Source organism: Ceratotherium simum, chromosome 33, assembly GCF_057802395.1.
Source record: "Ceratotherium simum simum isolate JZ-2026a chromosome 33, ASM5780239v1, whole genome shotgun sequence".
Lineage (NCBI taxonomy): Eukaryota > Metazoa > Chordata > Mammalia > Perissodactyla > Rhinocerotidae > Ceratotherium > Ceratotherium simum.
Genome location: NC_141932.1, coordinates 11,777,555 through 11,787,380, shown reverse-complemented (window position 1 = coordinate 11,787,380; position 9,826 = coordinate 11,777,555). Strand labels below are relative to the sequence as shown.

General features: G+C 62.5%; 2 protein-coding genes across 3 annotated transcripts; both read right to left on the bottom strand.

Moving 5' to 3' along the window:
* Nucleotides 1-880: 880 nt before the first annotated feature.
* JOSD2 (Josephin domain containing 2) lies at nt 881-5,617 on the bottom strand. Of its 2 annotated transcripts, none has more exons than XM_087421308.1 (5): nt 5,365-5,617; nt 4,612-4,774; nt 2,933-3,058; nt 1,265-1,459; nt 881-1,174 (listed from the first exon to the last, which is right to left on the bottom strand). In XM_087421308.1, exons 2-5 carry the CDS (start codon nt 4,755-4,757, stop codon nt 1,075-1,077), a joined length of 567 nt encoding a protein of 188 aa, XP_087277434.1. In that variant the 5' UTR covers nt 4,758-4,774; nt 5,365-5,617; the 3' UTR covers nt 881-1,074. The 2 variants fall into 2 exon arrangements, with proteins under 2 accessions (XP_087277434.1, XP_014650739.1); XM_014795253.2 differs by having other exon boundaries at nt 4,612-4,771; nt 5,365-5,615.
* A 340-nt stretch (nt 5,618-5,957) lies between these two features.
* On the bottom strand, nt 5,958-8,589 carry ASPDH (aspartate dehydrogenase domain containing). Its single transcript, XM_087421309.1, has 6 exons — nt 8,400-8,589; nt 7,488-7,632; nt 7,147-7,231; nt 6,906-7,055; nt 6,604-6,824; nt 5,958-6,535 (listed from the first exon to the last, which is right to left on the bottom strand). The coding sequence occupies exons 1-6, from the start codon at nt 8,452-8,454 to the stop codon at nt 6,277-6,279; spliced, it is 915 nt and encodes a 304-aa protein (XP_087277435.1). The 5' UTR covers nt 8,455-8,589; the 3' UTR covers nt 5,958-6,276.
* Nucleotides 8,590-9,826: the final 1,237 nt, after the last annotated feature.

Here is a 9,826-nt window from a genome sequence, read left to right as displayed (position 1 = left end):
TCCTTCTGGGGGCCCCGGGGGAGAATTTGGTTGCCTGTTCCAGCTCCGGGAGGCTGCCTGCACTTCCTGGCTCGTAGCCCCTTCTCGTCTTCAAAGCCAGCAATGTAGCGTCTCTCTGACCCTGCTTCCTTCCGCTGCCTTCCTTACGTCTCTTTCTTCCTCTCCTCTCCTCCTCCCTCTGCACCTTTTTTTTTTTTTTTGCTGAAGAGGATTCGCCCTAAGCTAACATCCCTGCCAGTCTTCCTCTGTTTTTCAGTGTGTGGGCTGCCAGCGCAGCACGGCTGCCAACACAGCAGTGTAGGTCCGCGCCCGGGAAGCGAACCCAGGCCACCGGAGTGGAGCACGCTGAACTTAACCGCTAAGCCACGGGGCCGGCCCTCCCTCTCCACTTTTAAGGACGCTCGTGATTACACTGGGCCCACCCGGATAAAGCAGGATAATTTCCTTATTTTGAGGTCAGTGCATTAGCAACCTTCATTCCCCTCTGCCATGTAACGGAACGTACTCGCAGGTTCTAGGATATGGACGTGGACTTCTTTGGGGTCATTACTGCAATTGATGGAGTAGAATTGAGAGTCAAGAAATAAACCCCTTCTTGCTCCTTGGCACGTACCCCACGGAACGCTCTGGACTGCACTGATTCGTTTGCTCCTGGTCTCTCCCCTCCCACCTGGCAAGGGCAGGCATTGTGCTGTTCTCTGCTGTGCCCCCGTGAGGAAACAGGCCCAGAGAGGTGAGTGACCCGCATGACGTGGCGAAGCTGGGAGGCGGCAGGGAGCCGCGTGCGTGGTCTCCCGGGTGACCGCATGGCCCATGGGGGGACCGGGCTCTCCGATGAACGGAGTCACTGAAGGAGAGGGCCCCAGTCAGACGCGGCCAGGCCAGGAGCAAGTCAGCACGTTTATTGAGGCAGCAGCGGCGCTGGGGGGCAGGGGTGTGGGGAAGGGGCTGGGGCCTCCGCGGGCTCCGTGAGGTGCGGACCGGCCCTTCCCCGGCACTCCCTTGGGAGCCGGACGTGGACGCACAGGGACCGTGCCAGGCGGGAGGCTGTCCGTGCTTCCCTCCTCCGCGGGGTCAGTCTGTCCGCAGCCAGCTCCCCTTCTCCTCCACCTCCTTGGTCACCACCAGCAGCACCTCACACAGGCCCTGAGCCAGTGCGGCTGCCAGGAAGGCCCTGGGTGGAGAGACGGGGAGACTGAGGCCCAGGGGCTCCTGGGGAGGCCGTCTAGCGCCAAGCCCCAGCCCCGGGGTCGCCTCCCCTCACCTGACGCCGTCCTCGTCCCCCAGGGCCTTGGGGGCCCGCAGCTTGGAGTCCAGGTTGTAGTAGACGCCGTCCACCTGGCGCAGGGCCACCCAGTGCCGCCGGCGCAGTGGCAGGGACAGCAGGCCCAGCGACACGGGCGATGGCAGGTTCAGGATCAGCCCCAGCACCTGGGGCAGGGCCAGCTGTGACAGGGGCCTGCGGGGGCGGCACGGGGACACCATGGTCAGCGCCCAGTGTCACTCAGGGTCTGGGGCCCAGGCTGGCGTGGCAGCGGTGGCCGCCCGAGCCCACCCAAGGACTGTGCTCTGTCAGCCCACCCTTGCTTCCATCCACTCACCTGTTCACCCACCCAAACCTCCCCCCCAGTCAGCCACCAACCCAGCAACTCACTCTTCACCCATCCACTGTCCATCTATCCATTATCCATCCATTACGCACTCCACCTACCCATCCGTCCACCACCCACCACCCATCAAAACCCCCAGCAACCACCCGCCATCCAGCTTCCCATCTACTGTTCATCCCACCACCACCTACCCATCCAAGCCCCCGACCACCATCCACCCAACAACTTCTACACCATCCACCCATTTCTCCATCCACTCTTCATGTCTACCTTTGAGTCTGTTATCCATCCATTATACACCACAGACCCTCCCGCCCACCCATCCAAACTTCCCAGCCATCTAACAACCATCCACCATCCAACTACCCATCTACTGTTCACCCAAATATTATCCATCCACTGACACAATCAGCCACCAGCCAGCCAGCCACCAACCCAACTACTTATCTACCAGCCACCCAACTCCTCATCCACTCTTTACCCATCCATCCACGCCTCCATCCATCCACCCAACCACTTACGTGCTATCCACTGCCTACCAACTATCCATCTTGTACTCGCTCAGCCACTCAACCACCCATCTATTCATACACCCCATCACCCAATCACTGCCTACTCAACACATCTAACCCCCCATTCACCATCCACTTAGTTACCCAATTACCATCTGTCCACCCATCATCCATCCATCAACTCATCTAGTCATCCCACTCCTCCTTCTCCCATCTCCCAACCCATCAGTCCACCAGCATCCACCATCCAACTGTCCATCTACTGTTGACCCAAACATCATCCACCCACTGACACAATCAACCACCAGCCAGCCAGCGACCAACCAACAACTTATCCACCAGCCACCCAACTCCTCATCCACTCTTTACCCATCCATCCACCCCTCCATCCATCCATCCACCCATCTACCCACCCAACCACTTACTTGCTATCCACTACCTACCAATTGTCCATCTTATATTCACTCAACCACCCATCTATTCATACACCCCATCACCCAATCACCGCCTACTTAACACATCCAACCCCCCACTCCCCATCCACTTACCCAGTTACCATCAGTTCACTCATCATCCGTCCATCAACTCATCCCATTGACCATCCAGTCATCCCACTTATCCTTCTGCCATCTCCCAACTCATCAGTCCACCAGCATCCACCATCCTTCCACGCAAACCTTCCATCCACCCACCTCTTCCTTCCTCCTTCTCTCCACTCATCCCCTTTCCCACTTCAGCCCACACTGACTACCATCCCACAGCACCCCCTGTGCCAGGCTCAGACACGTGACACAGCGCCTTGAGTCCCACCTCCTTCTGTCCCACCACACGGCGGCCAGGCCCAGCCCCTGCAGGGCTGCCATGATCACGTTGACATCATAGTTGCCGGTGCCCAGGAGGCTGCGATGGGGGTTCAGCCGGGAGTCTGGGGCCAACCTGGTTGGGAAGTGGTCGGAGGCTGAGTTGGGGGCCCCTGGAAAGGCCTCACAGTCCCCACAGAGCAGGAGAGCCCCAGGGTCTGTGAGTCACCCGACCTTTGGACTCTTCCTTCTCTTCAGCCCCCATGATTCCTCGTGCCCCCGACCCTCTCTGCCCTGTCCTCCAACCACTTCTCCCTGCTCAGGCCTGTCCTCCACCTGCACCCGCACCAGCCTCCAGTCTCCTGCTCCAGTCCACCTCCCTCAGGGCCTGGGGGCTCCTCCTGCACCCAGTGCTCATCCGCCCCTCCCCTGCTCCCAGCCCTGCCCATCACCTCAGGATAGAGTCCCAGCCCCTCAGCCTGGCCTTCGAGGCCCCACCTGGTCTGGTCCCTGCTGGCCTCCGTCCCACCCCACCCCTTCCCAGCCATCTGTCCCCAACCACATCTCCTATGCTCCTGCCTCCCGGCCCTTCCTCCAGCTGTCTGTCCCCGAGCCCAGGAGGCCCACCCTGTCACCACTCGTCTCTCTGGGCCCTGCCTCTTCTGAACAAGGGCACCTTTGTTCTCTCTCTGGGTTCTTGGTGGGCAGGGTGGGGGAGGGGTCGGAGAGGGGCAAGTTTGTGTATTATTTTTCTGTGTATCTGTTTCCCTGGCCTCCCTCAAGGCAGGGCTCATAGTAGACTGATTTCTGGGTCTCCAGCGTGGCCTTGGCATGAAAGAGTTGATGGATCCCTGTTTTGAATGACAGGCGATGAATAAGTTCTATAATAATCAGTCTGAGGGGTTGGGATGCCTGAGGATTCTGAGGGGCCACGGGAGGGCTGTGAGCAAGAGAGGGGGAGACAGGGTCATCTCTAGGTGTAGGTCATTGGGGGACTGACTGGAGGGGAGAGACTGGAGGCCAAGGGGAGGGCCCAGGAGTTGATGGGGCCTGGGCTGGGGCTGTGGGGACAGAGGCGGGGATGAGGCGGAGAGATAACAAAGTGATGTTTGACATCTTGAATAGAGAGGAGAGACGTTCCAGGATGCCAAGAGGAGGAAGCCGTGCCAGACAGAAAGAATGGCCCGTGCAAAGGCCCAGAGGCATCATAGTGGGGCTCATTCAGGGACTGGAGAGGAATTTGGTTTGAGGGGAGCGGCGGGATATGAAGCTGCAGAGGGAGGCGGGGACCAGAGCATGCAGGGCCTTGGTTATCAGGCTATGGGGCTTGGGACATCTCCCAGGGGTGCGGGGGAGCCAGAGGAGGGCTGTGAGCAGGGGACGGGCAAGGTAAGCGCTGGGTCCCTGTGTGGACTGGAGGAGAAAACTGGAAGCTGGGAGGCTGGAGAGGAGGTGGGGACAAGGAGGGCCCAGATAAGAGAGGGTGGGGCGTGAGCTAGGGCTGCGGCGTGGGGACAGATAGGTGCGGAGGCTACAGCTCCATCTCTGAGTCCCCGGGTCCAGCCCAGGTGGGTGATTGGGCCAGCAGAAAGCCCCCGGGCTCTGCCTCTGCCTTGCTATGAGACCCAGGTGGGTGGCTCGGCCTCTGTAAGCCCCGCTTCTCCAGGGGTCAGGGTGGGTGATGGTCACCTCTTGCAGATCTCGTCGGCAGCCTCCTGGGTAAAGAGCTGCTGCTGCAGAACGTTGTTGAGGGCGTGGACGGCACACAACTCCAGGCGCTGCCGTTCGTGGTACACGGAGGGTGGGCTCGGCTGTGCTCCTGGGGCCTGGGACATGCCGTCCTCGGCTCCTGCTTAGGGGGCGTGGGGAGAAGGTACTCGGGGGCCCGGGATCTGGAGGCCCAACCTGCCAGCAGGCCCTGGGGGCACTGCCATTGGGGCGGGGACAGCCTGAGAGGCCACTGCACCCCTGACCCTTCTCCCTGGGTCCTTTCCTGGCGACAGGGTACCTCCATCCTCTACTCCCAGGAAAAGGCTCTCTCTTTTGCTCACCTAGCAACAGAGGACCACCCCCGCTGCATCCCTAAGTGAAAGGGTCCCTATGGTGGTCACCTAGCAACGGAGAAACCCCTCCTCCCCTGTCCCTAGGTAACAGGCTCCCTCTCTGGTTACCTAGCAACAGAGGACCCTCCCCAACTAGGTAACAAGTCTCTCCTCTGGTTACTTAGCAATAGAGGGAGACTCCTCCCCTGTCTCTAGGTAACAGGGTCTCTTCTGGTCGCCTAGCAACAAAAGACTCCCCTCCCCTGTCACTAAACAACAGGATTCTCTCTTCCTGTCACCTGGCAACAGGGCCCCCTCCCCGGACACCAAGTAACAGAGCTCTTTCCCCGGCCTGTACCCCAACCGCCGCGCTCGCCCGTTGCCTGGCAATGCCCCTCACCCCGCCTGCCTCTCTGCTCCCCCGAACAAGGGGCTTCCGCATCCCCCTGGCCGGCGGCTCTGAGTTCCGAGTGCGGGCCTGGCAGCACCACTCTGACTGGGCAGACGGGACGGACTACAGCTCCCGGCGGCCCCCGCGTGCTGGACTACGACTCCCGGCGCCCCCCTCAAGAGTTCTCGCTCTGCTCGGATCGTCTGGGCAGCGTAACGCGGAAGTCCGCTCTCGCCCCAAGAGCGCGGAACTACAACTCCCGTCGGCCCCTGCGGTGAATCCCGGAACTCTGAGGTACAGAGGCCCATCCCTTCGCGCACTACCACGCCGCCTGCTGCTCAGAGGGTTCTGGGAAATGTAGTAGGTTCTCGCGATAGTTTCCAGGAGTGTTGCTCCCATGTGTACCCGCCCCCTACGATAGCGTCATGTCTAGTGTGAGGATGAAGCGTGACGTCACAGAAAGGCAGCTAGGGACCAGACACCAAACCGTGCTGGGAGAAGAGCCTCCAATATTTACTGGGATGGGAGGGAGATCCGGGGAAACAGAGGCCAGGGCAGCAGCGGGACGGTGATGGGGAGGTAAATGAGGCGAGGAGGTCCTCTCGGGAAGGAGGCGGCTTCTCAGCAGAGATGGATCCCCGGCCTGGAGGGGAGCTGGCAGCAGCCTGCGGGGGGATACGGGGAATGAAAGGCTGAGGCAGAGAGAGGAGGAGACACAGATACCTGGAGGAAGGGACAGAGCAGGTGCGGGTGGAGGAAGCCCTGGAGAGAGGGACTGAGACCCAGAGGGGGACAGAGACACACGCAGAGAAGCTAGGGTCCCAGAGAGAGGGGGACACAGAGACTCAGAGAGAGGAGACTTGGACAGAGAGAGAGAGAGAGATGAAGATTCAAAGTAGTGGAGCAGAAGGTTAAGGAGACTCAGAAATAAAGATCAATTAACAGAGACAGAATCAGAGCCGCCGAGCACCGGAGCCCAGGCACGGGGAGGGCGCCGCTGGCACCGGGGAGGGGCCTGGCCGCACCCAGGAGGCTGCGCCAGAAGGCGGTGACAGTGGCAGAGCCCGTGACAGCGCCCGGCTCGGCGGGGTTCTCCCTGTGGGTGTGCACAGCCAAGCTTCGGCCTGTGGGGCCCGGGGGTCCGCGCAGCTCCACGTCCACCACGTGCATGTCCGTGAGGCTGGGGCACGCAGAGTGGTCAGTTCGGCCGGCCCGGCCCCAGCCCCAGGCCCCGCTCGGCTAGCTCACCTGAGATCGGCCACCAGCACCCCGATGACGCCGTCGAAGCCCAGGCTGGGGGCGGCCAGCGCGGCGGCCGCCATGGTGTTGGAGTTGCGGGGGGCAAAGGGGCAGAGCCCGCGGACAGGGCCTTCGTAAAGCAGCGTGCGAGGCCCGGTGCTGCGCGCTGCCGCCAGGGGTCCCTCGAGCCGGAAGCCGTCGGGGTGCGTGGCCATGGTGACACGGAGGCTCTGGAAGTGACAGCTGGGGTCAGGGGGTCTGGGGTCTCTGCAGGCCCCCTCCGGTTCCCGGGGAGCCCACTGGGCCCTCACCTGGAGGCCCCCTGCTGCGTCCAATCTGGTGATGTCCTCCGTGCCCCACAGGGCCCCCCGGGCCACGAACACAGCGTGGTCCCAGCGACGCGAGGCCTCCAGGAGCTGCTGCTCGGTGGCCGGGTCAGCCAGGGCTGAGGGGGACCCCACCTGGGGCAGATGAAGTGGGGAGGGGCTGAGGTCAGGGGACCGATCCCACTGTAGGGTGGGGTGGGGCCAAGGCGGAAGGGGCGGGGCTCACCAAGAGATTGGCATAGCGCAGGATTTGTGCCCCAGATTCCTGGATTATTTTGGGATGGGCCACTTCCACCACAAGGTCAGGGTGCCTGGGAGAGGGAGAGATGGGGGAGGGCCTTGGAGAACATTAGGCCTCCCCTCCCAGGTTCCCTCAGTCTGTAGAGGCCTGGCACTCTTCCTCCTGGCCCAGGAGGGGAAACAGGGTGGATGGGCCTGTCCCATTTCACGTTTGGGTGAACCAAGGCCCAGAGAGGGTAAGGGACTCGCCTGAAATCACACAGCACCCAAGGGAGGCGAGAACAGGAGCTTCAGGCAACCCCACTCTTTCGTGGCGAGGTCACTGACCTCTCCCCAAGGGCAGCGAGGTGCTGGAGCTGCAGGGAAGCGGGCACGCTCCCTGCCATTCGTGCTGGGTCACGATTCCAGACAAAAACAAGTTCTAGGCCCACTTCCGGTCCCTGAGTCAGCAGGTGGGAGACAAGGGACTGTCCTGGGGAGAGGAAAAGAGACTCAGAGAGAGGGGACAGAGACCCAGAGAGAGGGGACAGAGACCCAGAGAGGGGGGACAGAGACCAGAGAGAGGGGGACAGAGACCCAGAGAGAGGGGACAGGGACCCAGGGAGAGGGGGACAGAGACCCATGGAGAGGGGGACAGAGACCCAGGGAGAGGGGGACAGGGACCCAGAGAGAGGGGACAGAGACCCAGAGAGGGGGGACAGAGACCAGAGAGAGGGGGACAGAGACCCAGAGAGAGGGGACAGGGACCCAGGGAGAGGGGGACAGAGACCCAGGGAGAGGGGGACAGAGACCCATGGAGAGGGGGACAGAGACCCAGGGAGAGGGGGACAGGGACCCAGAGAGAGGGGGACAGGGACCCAGAGGGAGGTGGCCAGGGACCCAGACGGAGGGGGCCAGGGACCCAGGGAGAGGGGGCCAGGGACCCAGGGAGAGGGGGACAGGGACCCAGAGGGAGAGGGACAGAGACCCAGAGGGAGGGGGACAGAGACCCAGAGGGAGGGGGACAGGGACCAGAGAGAGGGGACAGAGACCCGGGGCGGGGACAGAGACCCAGAGGGAGGAGGACAGGGACCCAGAAGGGGATGGAGCCCCGCGGTGGAAAGTGGAAGGTGCTCAGGCAGACAGGGAGACAGGGCACAGATAAAGACAGATGAAAAGTGTGTTTGTGGAGGGCACAAGGGCTTTTGGGGGCTTCATGATGGGGCCTGGGGAAGAGGCCCCAGACAGTCAGGGACTCACCGAGCCGGCCGTAGCCCACCACCCCCACCCTCCGCGGGACCCTGTCGAGGGCCATGCCCTTGAGTCTGCTGGTCTGCTGTCCGAGCTCTGTCGGCTGCTCCCTGCTTCCCCCCGCCCCCCACCGAGGCCTGGACAGTGGCTGATCTTTGGACGTTTGACCCTTGAGCCTGTCCAGAACTTTCCCCCCTCCCTGTAGTGCCTGGAAGTGGGGGTGCAGGTTTGCTGCCTGGGGGCGGGGTGAGCATCCTGGGGGCAGTGGGCACGATGATTCGGGGTTCCAGGGGCCCCACGTGGCCCCCACTGTACCCGACCTGGTCCTTCTCTGCATCACGCCCTCCTCCCTTCCTGCTGATGTGGAAAATTTCCTCTGCAGTCCCCCGCCCCCCTTTCTGGCTGGCCAGGTTGCCATGGAAACTGCATCCTGCTTGGGGTAGGGGTAGAGACGGTTGGGAGTGAGGGAGAGGTGATGGTGGCGGGGACTCTGGGTTCTCAGTCTGTCCCTTGCCCCTGGGTTTCCAGTCCCCGCCCTGGTGGCCGCTCCCCCTGTGCCTTGGTACCTGTGTTTCTGCCAACATTCCTCCTCCGTGTTTTCTCCCTTCTCTGTTCCTGTCTCTGATCTTGCTCCCACCCTGTTGCCGTCTCTCGGCTTCTCCCTGGGTCTCTGGCTTTCCAGCCCCCGCCCCCATGTCCTCTGGGCTGGCTGCCCTCCTGTCCCCAGGCAGGCCAGGCCTGCGTCTCCTCCGAGGGAGGCCTGGCCTGTTCGTGCCCCGTCTCCCCACAAGGCAGCAGGAGCGGGAGTTGGGCTCACCCTAGCCTCAGCGGGCCGTCTCCGCAGCCCTTCTCCAGAACCTCCCTCCCTCCCTCCACCTGATCATCCCTCAGTTCACCTTGACTTCCCACCTTTCATCCTCCCTCCCCCACCACGATGCTCCCAGACACCCCCATGTTGCATTCTCGCTCTCACACCCGTCCCGCCCCTCTCCCCACCTCCCTTCCGCTGGGAGAAGCCTGCAGGGCCTGGGGAGGCCCCGAGTGCCCCCCAAATGAGCCCCCCGCCGCTGCGCCTCGCGGGTGCCTGGCATGGGAAATGGCGGAGGCTGCGGCAGTGCTGGCTCCCTGCCCCCAGCCACCACCTGGTACCCGCTGCAGCGTTGCCATGGCAACCAGGATGGCACTGAAAGAGGATGAGAGAGAGAAAGGGAGCATGAAAGAGAGCGCGAGGAGGAGAGTCCCAAGTCAACAGGCAGCGGAGCGGACAGAGCAGACAGATGGCGCCAGGGACCCCACCCAGACGGTCGTCGCAAAGGTGGCAGCTCTGATAAGGGGAGAATTTGCTTTAAGAGCCCTGGTGGGGGGAGATGCTGTGGGGCAGAAACAGCCAAGGAAGAGGGGCAGGGCCAGACGCGTGGAACGGGTCCAGGCTCACA

Coding starts and splice junctions, on each gene's coding strand:
- JOSD2 (XM_087421308.1), bottom strand. CDS start 4,757: ATGTCCCAGGCCCCAGGAGCACAGCCGAGCCCACCCTCCGTGTACCAC. Junction 3,059..4,611: donor GCCGACGAGATCTGCAAGAG/GTGACCATCACC, acceptor CTTCCCAACCAG/GTTGGCCCCAGACTCCCGGC. Junction 1,175..1,264: donor GGGGACGAGGACGGCGTCAG/GTGAGGGGAGGC, acceptor CTCTCCACCCAG/GGCCTTCCTGGCAGCCGCAC.
- ASPDH (XM_087421309.1), bottom strand. CDS start 8,454: ATGGCCCTCGACAGGGTCCCGCGGAGGGTGGGGGTGGTGGGCTACGGC. Junction 7,633..8,399: donor GGTGGGCTACGGCCGGCTCG/GTGAGTCCCTGA, acceptor TCCTCTCCCCAG/GACAGTCCCTTGTCTCCCAC. Junction 7,056..7,146: donor TGCGCTATGCCAATCTCTTG/GTGAGCCCCGCC, acceptor CATCTGCCCCAG/GTGGGGTCCCCCTCAGCCCT.